The sequence below is a fragment of the Petromyzon marinus genome, chromosome 23 (genome assembly GCF_048934315.1).
Source record: "Petromyzon marinus isolate PM22_M1 ecotype Great Lakes invasive population chromosome 23, UKy_Petmar_22M1.pri1.0, whole genome shotgun sequence".
Taxonomy (NCBI): domain Eukaryota; kingdom Metazoa; phylum Chordata; class Hyperoartia; order Petromyzontiformes; family Petromyzontidae; genus Petromyzon; species Petromyzon marinus.
This window is the reverse complement of record NC_133689.1, coordinates 6,559,767-6,575,149: the sequence shown is the minus strand read 5'-3', so window position 1 is coordinate 6,575,149 and position 15,383 is coordinate 6,559,767. Positions and strand designations below refer to the sequence as shown.

The window sequence follows — 15,383 nt, the reverse complement described above, 5'->3', positions numbered from 1 at the left end:
TGACACGAACGAGGTCGCGTTCCATTGAGATTTTGACGCCGACTGAAAAAAAGTTCAATGGCTTTTTACGCGCGAGCGCTTAGACGGACATTCGCACATTCACGGACACAACCGTGAACCTCTTGACTCTCCAACGACACGTTATCCTAGTCACCGTCAACCACAAGCTGCCGTTGCTTCTTGCGTACCCTCTGTGTGTGCGATGATGTGCTTACGTGTCTGGCCACATTTGATTCCCAAATGCTAATGCTCCAGATTGTTAAAATGTTGCGCGGGGCGCCCTCCAACGTAGCGGCGTGCTGAAGCAATGATGGAATTGGCGCATTGGTTCATCACGTGACAACTTTATTTATTTGGCTGTGTCGGGTGGAGGAGGCGCGCACGACAACAATACTAGCATCAGACTCACCAAAACTGATCGATTATGAAGCAGACTCTTGCTTTCATCGCATTAAAGAACAGACACAGCTTTTGAAGAAGAAAAAAATCACCCCAGACAATGAATTGCAGCAAGAGACGACAACAACAACAATTACCGCGTGAGTCCCAGCATCACGAAGCACAGCTGTTTACACACAACACAAATAACACGTGGTCTGCATATTAGCCACTCTGTTATTAGTCACCTAACCCCCCCCCCCCCGCCTTAGCATTTCCACGTGCGCAGGCGACTGGGTGCTGCTGCCACATCGCTGCAAGATTGCCCCCCCCAAACCCCGCCCCCCCCCCACCCCGTTCGATAATCGATAATTGTTTATCCGGCCGTGCAGGCGGCGTTGGAGCCCGATGGTGTCGAATGTGAGTGCAACAGCGACGAAAACAGACTGTAATCTACGCTTCTATATCCCAGAAATGTGTTCCTGATATATTAATAACAACAACAAAGTCAGCTTCGCGGTTCCTGGTAATAAATAAGTTGACATTGGCACAAAACGTCGAACGGAGGGAGCGCTGTCGTTTAATGACGGCTTGCCATTCGATTTGATAACTCGAGATCCTTATAACTCACGTACGATATATTTTTGTGGGAATGGGCACACGCGTATTTTGTACACACACACGTACACACACTTTCACTAAAGCTATAGCTATTCCTTCATTGTTGTTCACACAAATACTTCCAACTCGGACATTTTCCATGGAGATGCTCTCGTGATATGGGAGGTGATTATGATAATACATTCCCATACATCCATAGGGGGGGAAAAACCTCACCGGGTCGAAAGGTATTATTATCCCATGAGCCAAGGTTACCACGTGGGGTGACATGCTGCCAGTGGGCAGTGTCCCCCCCCCCCCCCCCCTAGGCAGAACGCGTGACGTATATATAAGATCCGTTTTATACACACACACATACACACACATATACACACACACATACAGTCCCTATTTATTCAAATATTCCATAGAGGTTTCATATCACAATCGGGTCCCCCCTCCTCCAAAATTATATTCTTTCGTACTCCATTAATGACATGGTTATATTTATTTAAAAAAAGCTACCACGTTCAACGTGCTAGTTTAACACGTATTATGAATCAACGTGCTAGTTTAAAACGTATTATGGATCAACGTGCTATCATGTAAATGTGTGATCGATTGTTGAAATGCTTCAAGAAAATCATTGTTCGCATTTTCCACCTGACGTGGTACCGATGAGACATTTTCAGGTCAATTGCTCAAGTACCCCAACTTGGGATATTTGGGCCATTCCCCGTTATTTATGTATTTCGTGCATGTCGAGTGAAATTAGAGAACCCAGAGAAAACCCTATGCAAGTGTGCAGATAATACTCAAACTCGATAGGAATAGGTCACCAATCTCCTCGCTCTACTGGCAGGTGAATAATGATGAGATATTTGACTGCTCGGCCACACGGTGACATGCGATGGCATTAAATCGGAATGTTTTGAGTGGCTCTGAATGTAATGGATATCCTAATGCACACACATTTTGTATGGGTGTTTTGGATCCCACCCCCCGCCCCCCCGTTAAGAAACCAGTTCGATGAGACTGCCCCTTTCCTGACCACCTTGGTATATAATGTGACCCCAAATCGCCCTCAAGGGGCCCAATGAAGCTTCGGGTTTCTGTGGTTGATAAGACCACCACAACACCGGCTTTAGCGGTGATGCAGTCCGCGTGCTGGTGTGCGCTCACGTTGATATTTTACCCGTGCGGGAATGGTATTTTCAGATTTGTATTTTACAACAGTGAATATAGTGCAAGTTTTTTTTTATTTTTAAGTCGGAGATGCGTGTAGGCTGCATGAGTAACGATGATCGAAACAGCAGGACGATATAAAAAAATAGGGCGACTGGTCCCTTTTCATCAAAATGTAAAACCACCGCGTAAGCATTACGCATCGACAGCACATGTAACGTGTATGTTTAAAAATATCTAAATATGTCAAAAGTTCGCCGTTAAATCTGAAGGAAAAAAAAGTCATCAGACGCGTTTCATAAACGCCGCCATGGCGATTCCAACAATAAAAATACGTTAATTTTCACAACACCAAACCCCCCAAAAAAAACGGAGTGAAAACGAACGCGGTCGTCGCTAACGAGTGCCCACATAAGTTAACGCGCAAAGTCACACACGCGATGGAGGGGCGGCGGGTGTTATATATTTTTTTAATGTCTCTCGTTATTCCGTTGTTCATTAAGACGCGTGCCTCCCCCCCCCCCTCCTCGCTCCCCGTCCGTTAGGTGCGCGGTTGCTTCATAGTGCGACTGGACCGCGAGTAACGAGCGAGTAAAGACCACAAGCGTCAACCGGCCACGCTCCTCCACACACACACACACACGGAGTGAAACACTTGGGGTGCCCTTGTGACATTACCATGAACCGTCGGGGCAAGGAACTGCAACACTGAGAACGACGGGTGGGTGATGGGTGGGGGTGGCATAGAGGTCGATGGGTCACATTTCACAAAACTAGAACATCGAGCAACACAGACAACGGACAACCGTGCCGTGGGATCAATACACACGGGGCCCTCCACGGCCACGGCACAAACACTACGGGGCGTTTCGCTCGTAAGCACGATTTCAAGTTCCACAGAGTATTTTTTTTTTAATTCTCGTTTTTTTTTCTTAATATGGCAACTGCGCAGATATAGCTGCGGGACTGTCATACTCATTTCAATGCAAAACTCCGTATTGTTCATTCCCCGCATGCCCGAGCAAGAGCAGTGGTCCCTAAGATGTCCTGGACTCATCCGGCCACTGTCAACCCTCAAATAAATCTCCCGGGACCGTCGCGCAATTAAAACATTTTTTCGTGAAGAGGACCGTATCCGCCATGCGTTGACGGCTGTGCGCGTGGCTGCCTGTAATCCAGCGCTGTGGAGGAAAGGGTCGGTAGATCACACAAATGTCGTGAAACCCCCATTACCGTGGGCGTCGTGGTCGCCATACCCTTGGCTTTCCAGGAGAAGGCGGTTACAAGCGAGTGTACTAATCTCCATCTCTTTCCAATCTGTACGGAGTTAGGAGCGCTGCACAAACCACCCGACCCCCGCACGCGCTCCAGTTTCATCTCCCACATGGTACACGGGCTCGTCTTAAGTTGTCCAAAAACATTTGCGACGGTTCCACCGACGACCCCCCAACGGCCCTACCCACGGGGATTGGAAACCACAGTCTGAGAGCATTTTTCAACTTTTCGTGAAATGCCTATTTGTTCTCTGTCAGCCTAGCGTATCTGTTTGTGGTTAGTGGCGGGTTTTGTTCACCTCCTACTAGAGGAAACATGTTCATCAAAGAGAGGCTCAACTCATCCATCGTGCAAGCCCGCGGTTCTCGTGTAAATGTTGTTGGGTCATCTTTTTTTCATTCATTCGGCAACACATTTGGTCTTCAATTTTGCAGATCCTACATTTATATTTTGAGCCATCCGCAATCCGTAAACTATTAGATTTCCTTTCTGCAAGTACGCGTGGCCAAGAGAGGAAATATTTGTCGTAGCCAGCTCGGCGCATAGTTTTTCTAACCCTGCATGACATATATGAGCAATGGCTATACTGTAAGTGGTGCAAGTCCAAAACAAGCACATTATTGGTATTTTTGTTTGTCAATGCGCGACACGCACCTTTGGGCTGCATCTGCGTTTAACTGCGATATAACATTTAAATTCTCGATTGTGCGTGTTGAAAAGCCCGATGACACATCTGACACAATTTGACACCACGAGTTATTTATATGTGTGCACGCTCTAACAATACTCTCGCAGCCCCAAAACGATCAACACTCATCTCTCCTCCGGAGACCGACGAAAGAGAGAACCAATGAGAAACCTCATCATCTTTCCGCACGCTCGCTCTTAGTTTATTAACCATTGTTATCGATGGGACGATTCTTTTGAATGCAGAGAAACTGTCTCTCTTTCGTTCACTTGTAAGCAATTTTATATTTTTCTGATGGGGGTGGGGGGGGGGTCTGTTTTGTCATCCAAGGTATCAAGAGATGAGGAATCCCTTTGGAAATCTTGCAATTCAAAAAAGCGCCCGATGTACTGTAAAACGCCTGCGGAATAATGTTTTGTTACTGACCTGAAAAATCCTACAACAGGGTTGGCCATCACGATGCTAACGATTGCTTGATCATTTATTCACAAACGTCCGTGGAATGTTCGATTTTGCCCATTTGTACAAATTCCTTGATTTTATCTTTCATCAAAGTAAACTCTTAAGATTTTGTCCCCCCCCCCTCCAATTCATCAGTTGTGACGCTCGCCTGCCAATTGGACTCGCTCGGCCCGTTCGCAAAAAAATATAATCCGTGGACGTTGTCCTTATCGTCGCTTCGGTTACTGTATTTAAAACGTTAAAAACCTTGGCACTCTGCTTTTAGGAATGTTCAGTAGTGCACCATGCCACCGACCTTCACACACACAAAGAAAAAGATCCCCCATATAGCCTTAACAGACTGTAGGGGCAAGTGCTGTTAGCGAGCACCTATGAAGGCCAGCACAGCACACGAGGGGGTGGGTGGCCAGCACCACCCCCGGCTGCCTTTGTCTCCCCAGTGGCGATTTTTATACATCACACCAGGTACTTATTTGAGGCTGAGTCGACGCCCAGGACCGGTTCAGATAATCGGCACTGGTGTTGGCCGTGAGCGGAAATCGAACCCAGGTCGCCGGATTCGTAGCGCAGCGTAGCGCTAACCGTTACACTACCGCTCCCCACACACACTGACACACACTGACACACACTAACACACACACACTAACACACACACTAACACACACACAGACACACACACGTAGAACCTCTCTCTCGCGTAAGGTAATCAGGCTTGTGCGTGTCATTGACTGGCCCGAGAACCCAGCACCGACAGGCAAGACGAAATAAAATTCCAGAGCCTCAAATGCCACGGCGGCTGGATCGAGTCCTCCCCTTGTGACTTTCCAATCCAGAAAAGTGGGTGTCATGTTGCCGCGGCTTCAAGACCTCTTTCATGTCGCCCGTTCGGGTGTGTCGCCCGCGCCGTCAAAGTGTTGAACCCCGTCTCTTAATAATAATAATAAGGGGGCCGCCTTAATCTCACCCGCGGTGATGCTGTGCAGTTGGTATTTACGTTCATTAGCCGATCGGACGTGTGCGTCTGAACTGAACTGGCGTGCTGGGTTCTGCACTGGAGCACAAGAGAAAAGCCACCGTCAAAATAACACCGCTGCAACCGGAGTCGGTTTAGCTATCACAGGTCACGGTCGCGCTCATGTTTTAAACTATCTGCACACAAATCGTTTGACGTGCGGCTGACGGGGGCTCCTATTACATCACGGGATCTTGAAGGATCGGCGTCAGTCCGGGGAGGCCTTAATCCAGTGGTGCGTTGACCAGGGCTTCTGATGGAAGATGATGATTACATCTACTGTCAGGCTTCAGAAGCAATCGAGTTTGTTGTTTTTTATGTACTTTGTAAGCCGGGTCCCCCTTGTAAAGGTCGACGTTAAGCCACAATGAGCTCTCGCCTGGTCATAAATATTCTGTCGTTCTGGATTCGGGGGTCAGGGTTAGGGCTGCCCGATTGACGGCCGCGTTGTCTTCCGAAGAGCGGCATTATTTCCCGGGACAACGGCGGTCTTTCGGTTGCGCGGAGCGCAAGCCGCCCTTGGCAGAAGTTAGCGGAATGCGCACCCTTGCACGGGTGTAATCTTACGGGGTTTTTTTTTAAAAGGGGGAGAGGAAAAAAAACCGCTATAAAACTAAATATTATTATTTAGTTTTAAAGCACGGCGGCCCATTTGCGCCGCGCTGTAAAAGCGAGGCTCGCGAATTGGTCGTTCAACTCTGGGGAGCTACGGGCGTGGGTGCACGGCGAGTTTCTGTTACGGAGAGCGAGGGGAAGCAAAGGGAGAGGGAAAGGAGGGAGTTGCTGGAAACGAGGGGTTTAGCAGAAAATAATGATTGACCGCTGATGAGATAGGATTGCCTGCCGAGCAGGCAGAGTCAAGCTTTTGCTGAAGCCACAAACATGTAAAGCCCACTTCAATTTCCTCCACCCCGATTATCTGGTTCGTTACTTTGTTGGAACAAATCCCCGCTGTTAAGTGCGTGCGTTGTGCGTCGTGAAAAACAACTGCGATCGGGCGAGTTACATTTGCGTTCGCTCCGCGTGCTTCGCTTTGCGTTGCTTGTTGATCTGCTGCGATTACCTTCACTGGGATGATTCAAGGTCAACCCCGGCACGGTTTAATCATGGTCTTTCCAAGGGACAATCGTGGTTCTATCCCTCCCTCCTTTAGATCCAAACTCCTGCGGAACGACCACGGCCCATTCTCTCGTCACATCTGCGTGGCTTCCCGCGCTCGATGGGACAACCGTCGACGCTGGGTCGAGTCAGCTCGTTTCTCTTGACGCAGGATTTTACGATTTTCGTTCACTTTGCTGCTTTAGTTGGTTGCACGATTACCGACGTCGAATAAATGCTTGGAATTTACAAAAGGTTTGGCAGTACGGATTAAGCGTAAAAAAAATGCTTGTTTTTAAGCTTTAATCTGGTTTAAGTTAACTTGATTGTAAACGCCCATCCACCAGCAACCACTGAACCGCAGTCACTGTACGGTGGTGACGAGGGGGCAGGGACTTTTAGGCCAAGTTACTCTAAACCAGAGAGAACCAGCCAACAAAACAACGTATTAATAAAAAACAAAAACAGAATACGAATGAAAAGTAAAAAAAACACTTTAAAAAGTCCTTCAAGTACAGCCTTTGTTAATTAAGTTAATAAATTGTCTACGATGTATGCCTGGGGTACAGTGGCAAGCGCCCTGCGCTACAAGTCCATCCACCTGAGTTCGATTCCCCACCGCTGCTAACATCTGTGATGTCATCTCTAAACCGGTTCCCCGCCCTTCGAAAATCTCGCATTGACCTTGGTCAAGAAAGTTGGACAACTCCCACGACCACAAGAAGAGTCGGGTGTAGTTCATCCAGCAGTGGATTGATAAACGGGCTGCGAATTCTCACCGACCGTTCCACGGTCCGAAATCTAAACCAGACGGTCGAGAATAGAACACGACTCAAAAATGCAGCCTCGTACATTCCCGCGATCAATTCCGGGCCTCCCTCTCCTGGCCCGCCAACGCTTGCCGGCAGCTGTAGAGCCACTTGATGATTCGCGCGTTGCGCTCGATGACCGACACCATGGAGGGCGAGTGGTCGGCAAGGTCTGGATCGGCGTCGGGCCCCTCCCCGGGTCCCGCGCTGCTACGCCGCGCCGACAGCCCGTCGAAGTCGGGGTCGTCCCACCGCACGCTGCTGCAAGCGCGCTCCTCGTGGCGCTCCTCGTGGCGCTCCACGCGCCCCGCCTCGCTCTCCGTCGCCGTCAGGTCCGCCGCCGTTGCTTCAAAGTGCCCGGAGCGAGCGCGCTCCGGGCACGCGGTCGGGGGGGGTTCCACTCCGCAGCCGTCGAAGAAGGCGGCGGCCGTGTCGGCTCCGCGCCCGGCCACCGCCGGCGCTTCCAGCCAGGACGACGTCGCCGCCGCCGCCGCCGCCGTACACGACGCGGAGAGGAGCGCGGGCGGAGGAGGGGGGGACGAGCTGCAGGCGAGCGCCGGTCCCGAGCGGTGCACGAACGCCGACTCGGGCAGCGACATGGGCCGCGCGGGCCTCCGCCGCGATCCGACCACGTCTGTCGTCTCGGCCGAGCGCGTCTTCGGCTCACGGGGAACGTCGGTGCCGTTGGCGCTCGCCGGCACGCCGGGCTCCCCCGCGAGACCCCGCTGGTGGTGATGATGGTGTCGGTGATGGCTGCTTTGATTTTGGGGACAAAGATGCTGCTGCTGCTGCTGGAATTCTGGCAAGGCCACTTTAGGTTCCTCGTTCTCCGCTTTGCCTCTGGGCCTGTGCTCGGGCGAGCTTTTCATCGGCTGGCCGCCGGACGGCAGGAGAAGTCCCAGGGATTGCTCCTTGGCGCCACCCATGCCTTGGAAGAACCTTCGCAGGAACTTGACGTGGCCGGCCTTGAAGACGGAGCCATCGTTCCCGTTGGAGTCGACCCCTTGGGGTTTTTCCGAAGCCTCCCGCCGGCACGGCGGGGCAGAGGGCTCCGGCCCGACCCGGTCGCCCCCTTCACAGTGGCCACCCTCGCCTCTGTCGGCACACGGCGATCTCTGCAGGTCATTGATGGCATTGTTGAGCACCTCGAGGTTCAGGTTCTGGCCCCCTCCGTTTGCGGTGCCGTTCGCCGCGTCCACCTCGTCTTCATCGTCGTCGTCGTCGTCGTCAACCTCTCGGTGTCCATCACAGGCGCCTCCGCCGCCACCGCCGTCGCCCTGGGGCGGGCTCAGCTCCCCGTCGCAGCGCGGCTTCACGTACTTGGCACGGTCGGCCTCCAGACGCTCGCGCACGCTCACCCTGCCGCGCTGTGACCCCTCGAAGTGCAGCCGTAGGTACTCGGGTCCTTTGCTCAGAATGCGCATGCAGTGCAGGGGGGCCCCTGGTGAGGCCGGGCGGGGTCTGGCGGGCCTGGTTGGCCTAGCGAGCCTCTGCTCTAAGCCCACGCCGGCCGGCATGATGTCGTTCCCAGGACTGCCAGATTTGGGCGATTTTGTGTGCAATTGGACGGTGTTGTATTTTTCTTAAGCTATTCTGAAATGTGTTTGAGAAAATAAAAACTGCTTTTAAAAAAAGAGACGTGTGGGTTTTTTTTGGGGCTCAAACCTGGAAAATGGGGGCACTTTTGAGCTCTTCTGTCCAAAGTTTTGGCGCTATTTAGCAAAAAAATAATAATTGGCAGTCCTGTTCGTTCCTGCCTTGCTCACCAAGCGCCAGATGCATGAGGCCAATTTTTCCGGATTATTTTTTTTCTCTCCTCTGAATTTTTGTTAGCGGTTACGGAGCTCGAAATCTGTGTCGCCGCCTCCGTTGCTAGGTATTTGCTTTATCAATGCTCGGCAGCGACGTTTGTTACAAAAAAGAAAATTATTTTTGTTGTAAGTAAATACTTGCTGGAGGCAATTGCAAAACGCGAGTTTACATTTGGCAGCATTCAACCAAGATGACTAAATTAGAAACGTGGAAAATGTAGTGGCGTATTAATTTTTTTTGCAAGAGCTGCTTTATTCCTCCACTCGTTTCCCCGTAATGGATGCTGGCGATGGCGGTGCGATGTGGAGTGCGATGTGGAGTAACTCTCGCGCAGCGGGTGCCGCTCGCTGCAATATCAAAACCACTTCCAGTGACGTGACGTTAACGTCTCCTTTGGGAGTCGGAGTCTTCCGAACGACCACGCATAATAACGGCTCGTTGTGGGGGGGGGAGGGGGGCCCCGAATAATAACTTCTGCTGCACGCCGTGTCTTGATTTATCGGTCATGCGCTAGACCCCTGTTGTCTTGCAGCTTTTCTGCTTCCTGCAGGGATAGGTGAGCTCGTACGGTTTTCCACGACCGTGGAGGCCGCATCAACCGAGCGTCCCTCGACCGCAGACACGAGAAGAAAACTGAAAAAGCAAAACGGAGGGGAAACAGGCGGCAGAAAACGGAAACGTTAAAAGCAGAACTCCATCGGAACATCTACCCACTGACGCAAACCTCTCCCCTCTGCCGACGCACGCCGTTGGAGTGTTGGTGGTACAGTGGCGAGTTTAAAAAACGTTTCATGTTTGTGCACTCTAATGAATACGAGCCTTTCACAAATGGCCAGCCGAGGTTAATAAACGCTTACAGTTGGCCCATCAAGAGAGAGTGTTCTGTTTTGGGGTTCCCCTCCCCGCTCCCAGCCCTGAGAAAGTGGTTTTCGAGCCGGCAACGCTTTCTCAACAACAACAACAACACACCGCACTGTGGCGGACTGCCACCTTTTCCACACGCGGGACCCAAGGATCCCAACTCTCCGCTCCGCGGCGGAGTGCAGAGTGCCCCTCGGTGTGTTGCGCGCCATGCGTAAAGTGGCGTGTGTGGGGTGCGGCGCTAACGCAAGTGGTTGGGCAATGTTGTGCTGTGGCTAAGGGCCCCCTTGGCGACGCCGGGTTCAATCTCTGGCCACCACGGCCAATATCAACGGAGATCATCTGGACCGGTCGGTCCTGGGCTTCCGCGAGGGCGACTCCGGCCTTAAATGGGCAGCACCTGGTTGCCCGTGTTGTAAACTTTAGCACAAAGGGCCACAGCATCGTAGGTTTTGACCACACCATCACGGGTCTGACTACACCATCATGGTACTGGCCACACCATCACGGGTGTGACCACACCATCATGGATCTTGCCACACCATATACGGGTCTGACCACACCAACAACGGATGGTAAATGGCCACAACATCGCGGTTCTGGCCACAAAAAGACCACACCGTCATGGTTTTGGCCACACCATCATAATGCCGCTGTGCCTTCACCGGCGCTGCCGCGTGTTTCCTTGGCGGGGACGCGATGGCACAGTTTGCTTGTGGAAGCACACGAACACAATGCCAGCTCGCTACACTTGGCACACAACACCGGGGGGGGCAAGTGGAGTTGGCACCTGACCCAGCAGGTGTGTCTAAAACTTGACGACTCTGGTGAGAGAGATTGCAGGGAGGCCGTTTGCTTTTTTGGCTGTGGGGCCGTCCATAAATGACGTCACGCACCTGGGGGGGAGGGGTGGTCTGACATTTGTGACGATGTGAAATATAGACAACACGTTCTACTTAATTGAATAGACTTTTTAATGTTTTCTCCTACAACATCAGAGTGCAGCGGCACATTAAATACGCGCTTCAATGGCAATAGTTTAAAGCGATTTGAAGCATGTTTTATATTTGGGGGGGGGGGGCAGAGCTTTGTGACGTCATATTTGAGGGGGGGGGGTCTGACTTTTTGCGACGAGGGGGGGGGGGTAAAAAAATCCTCCAAAATCGCGTGACGTCATTTATGGCCGGCCCCTGTGCGATTGCTCCAGCCGCATAAACACTCCCGAAACAAAAACAACAACAACCCCATCACACACGCCACTTGCCGGCTCTAGTGAGTGCTTGCTACGCTGTATACACTGTGTGTATAGTGTGTGTATACAGTGTATAGTGTATATACAGTGTATAGTGTGTGTATACAGTGTGTAGTGTGTATACAGTGTATAGTGTATATACAGTGTGTAGTGTGTGTATACAGTGTATAGTGTATATACAGTGTGTAGTGTGTGTATACAGTGTGCAGTGTGTATACAGTGTATAGTGTATATACAGTGTGTAGTGTGTGTATACAGTGTATAGTGTATATACAGTGTGTAGTGTGTGTATACAGTGTGTAGTGTGTATACAGTGTATAGTGTGTGTATACAGTGTATAGTGTATATACAGTGTGTAGTGTGTGTATACAGTGTATAGTGTATATACAGTGTGTAGTGTGTGTATACAGTGTGTAGTGTGTATACACTGTGTGTATAGTGTGTGTATACAGTGTGTAGTGTGTATACAGTGTATAGTGTGTGTATACAGTGTGTAGTGTGTGTATACACTGTGTGTATAGTGTGTGTATACAGTGTGTAGTGTATATACAGTGTATGGTGTGTATACAGTGTGTAGTGTGTGTATACACTGTGTGTATAGTGTGTGTATACAGTGTGTAGTGTGTGTATACAGTGTGTAGTGTGTGTATACACTGTGTAGTGTGTGTATACAGTGTGTAGTGTGTGTATACAGTGTGTAGTGTGTGTATACAGTGTGTGTATACACTGTGTATAGTGTGTATACAGTGTATAGTGTGTATACAGTGTATAGTGTGTGTATACAGTGTATAGTGTATATACAGTGTGTAGTGTGTATACAGTGTGTAGTGTATACACGGTGTGTAGTGTGTATACAGTGTGTAGTGTGTGTATACACTGTGTGTATAGTGTGTGTATACAGTGTGTAGTGTGTGTATACAGTGTGTGTATACACTGTGTATAGTGTGTGTATACAGTGTGTAGTGTGTGTATACAGTGTATAGTGTGTGTATACAGTGTATAGTGTATATACAGTGTGTAGTGTGTGTATACAGTGTGTAGTGTATACACGGTGTGTAGTGTGTATACAGTGTGTAGTGTGTGTATACACTGTGTATAGTGTGTATACAGTGTATAGTGTGTGTATACAGTGTATAGTGTATATACAGTGTGTAGTGTGTGTATACAGTGTGTAGTGTGTATACACTGTGTGTATAGTGTGTGTATACAGTGTATAGTGTATATACAGTGTATAGTGTGTATACAGTGTGTAGTGTGTGTATACACTGTGTGTATAGTGTGTATACACAGTGTGTAGTGTGTGTATACAGTGTGTATAGTGTATATACAGTGTGTAGTGTGTATACACTGTGTGTAGTGTGTATATACAGTGTGTAGTGTGTATACACTGTGTGTATAGTGTGTATATACAGTGTGTAGTGTGTATACAGTGTGTATAGTGTGCATATACAGTGTGTAGTGTATGTATACACTGTGTATAGTGTGTGTATACAGTGTGTAGTGTGTGTATACAGTGTGTATAGTGTATATACAGTGTGTAGTGTGTATACACTGTGTGTATAGTGTTATATACAGTGCGTAGTGTGTATACACTGTGTGTATAGTGTATATACAGTGTGTAGTGTGTATGCAGTGTGTATAGTGTGTATATAAAGTGTGTAGTGTGTATACAGTGTGTATAGTGTATATACAGTGTGTAGTGTGTATACACTGTGTGTATAGTGTATATACAGTGTGTAGTGTATATACAGTGTGTAGTGTGTACAGTGTGTAGTGTATACTGTGTATAGTATATACAGTGTGTAGTGTGTATACACTGTGTGTAGTGTATACACTGTATAGTGTGTATATACAGTGTGTATAGTATATACAGTGTGTATGGTGTATACACTGTGTGTAGTGTGTATACAGTGTGTAGTGTATGTATACACTGTATAGTGTGTATATACAGTGTGTAGTGTGTGTATACACTGTGTGTAGTGTATACTGTGTATAGTATATACAGTGTGTAGTGTGTGTATACACTGTGTGTATAGTGTGTGTATAAAGTGTGTATAGTGTATATACAGTGTGTAGTGTGTATACACTGTGTATAGTGTGTATATACAGTGTGTAGTGTATACAGTGTGTAGTGTATACTGTGTATAGTATATACAGTGTGTAGTGTGTATACATTGTATTGTGTATATACAGTGTGTAGTGTATACTGTGTAGTGTATATACAGTGTGTAATGTGTATACAGTCTATAGTGTGTATACACTGTGTATAGTGTGTATACTGTGTATAGTGTATACAGTGTGTTTAGTGTATATACAGTGTGTATAGTGTGCATATACAGGGTGTAGTGTATATACTGTGTGTACTGTATATACAGTGTATAGTGTATACTGTGTGTATACAGTGTGTATAGTGTATATGCAGTGTGTAGTGTATACACTGGGTGTATGCAGTGTGTATAGTGTATATACAGTGTGTATAGTGTATACAGTGTGTAGTGTGTATACACTGTGTATAGTGTATATACAGTGTAGTGTATATATAGTGTGTAGTGTATATAAAGTGTGTATAGTGTATATACAGTGTACATAGTGTATATGCAGTGTGTATAGTGTATACAGTGCGTATAGTGTGTATACAGTGTGTATAGTGTGTATACAGTGTGTAATGTGTATACAGTGTATAGTGTATATACAGTGTATAGTGTATATACAGTGTGTAGTGTATGTACAGTGTGTAGTGTGTATACTGCGTATAGTGTGTATGTACAGTGTGTATAGTGTATACACTGTGTATAGTGTGAATATACAGTGTAGTATATATATACAGTGTATAGTGTATATACAGTGTGTGTAGTGTATATGCAGTGTGTAGTGTATATACAGTGTATATAGTGTGTATAGTCTGTGTATACACTGCGTGTATAGTGTGTGTACACACATACACTGTGTAAACTGTGTATAGACTGTGTATACAGTGTATATAGTGTGTATACACTCTGTGTGTGTATATAGTGTATGTATGTGTGTACACACTGTGTGTGTACACTGTGTGTGTTCACTGTGTGTGTTCACTGTGTGTGTGAACAATGTGTATGTGTGTACACTGTGTGTTCGATGTGTGTGTTCACTGTGTGTGTTCACTGTGTGTGTGTTCACTGTGTGTGTGTTCACTGTGTGTGTATGTGTACACTGTGTGTATGTGTTCACTGTGTGTGTGTTCACTGTGTTCACTGTGTGTGTGTTCACTGTGTGTGTTCACTGTGTGTGTTTTCACTGTGTTCACTGTGTGTATGTGTTCACTGTGTGTGTATTCACTGTGTGTGTATGTGTACACTGTGTGTGTGTTCACTGTGTTCACTGTGTGTTCACTGTGTGTATGTGTTCACTGTGTGTGTGTTCACGGTGTGTGTGTGTGTATGTGTACACTGTGTGTGTGTTCACTGTGTGTGTGTTCACGGTGTGTGTATGTGTACACTGTGTGTGTTCACTGTGTGTGTGTTCACTGTTTGTGTTCAGATGGCTGAGAGCTTCCTGAGTGTGGGCACGGCGACAAAAGCAACAAAAGCGGTACAGTGGAGATGACGATGATGATGTGTCTAGGTGATGATGTGTCTAGGTGATGATGTGTCTAGATGATGATGTGTCTAGGTTATGATGTGTCTAGGTGATGATGTGTCTAGGTGATGATGTGTCTAGATGATGATGTGTCTGCATGATGTGTCTAGGTGATGATGTGTCTAGATGATGATGATGTGTCTAGGTGATGATGTGTCTAGGTGATGATGTGTCTAGGTGATGACGTGTCTAGGTGATGATGTGTCTAGGTGATGATGTGTCTAGGTGATGATGTGTCTAGGTGATGATGTGTCTAGGTGATGATGTGTCTAGGTGATGATGTGTCTAGGTGATGATGTGTCTAGGTGATGATGTGTCTAGATGATGATGTGTCTA

The 15,383-nt window shown here is 48.0% G+C and overlaps 1 protein-coding gene across 8 annotated transcripts in view; it reads right to left on the bottom strand.

Moving 5' to 3' along the window:
- Positions 1–328: 328 nt before the first annotated feature.
- Positions 329–15,383, bottom strand: part of LOC116945238 (uncharacterized) — a 90,125-nt gene continuing 75,070 nt past the window's right edge. For all 8 annotated transcript variants that reach the window (XM_032959562.2, XM_032959563.2, XM_032959564.2 and 5 more), the window contains one exon: positions 329–9,952. In XM_032959562.2, coding sequence (XP_032815453.2) covers positions 7,561–9,024 — 1,464 coding nt within the window. In that variant the 5' untranslated portion in view covers positions 9,025–9,952 and the 3' untranslated portion in view covers positions 329–7,560. The remainder of the gene's footprint in view (positions 9,953–15,383) is intronic.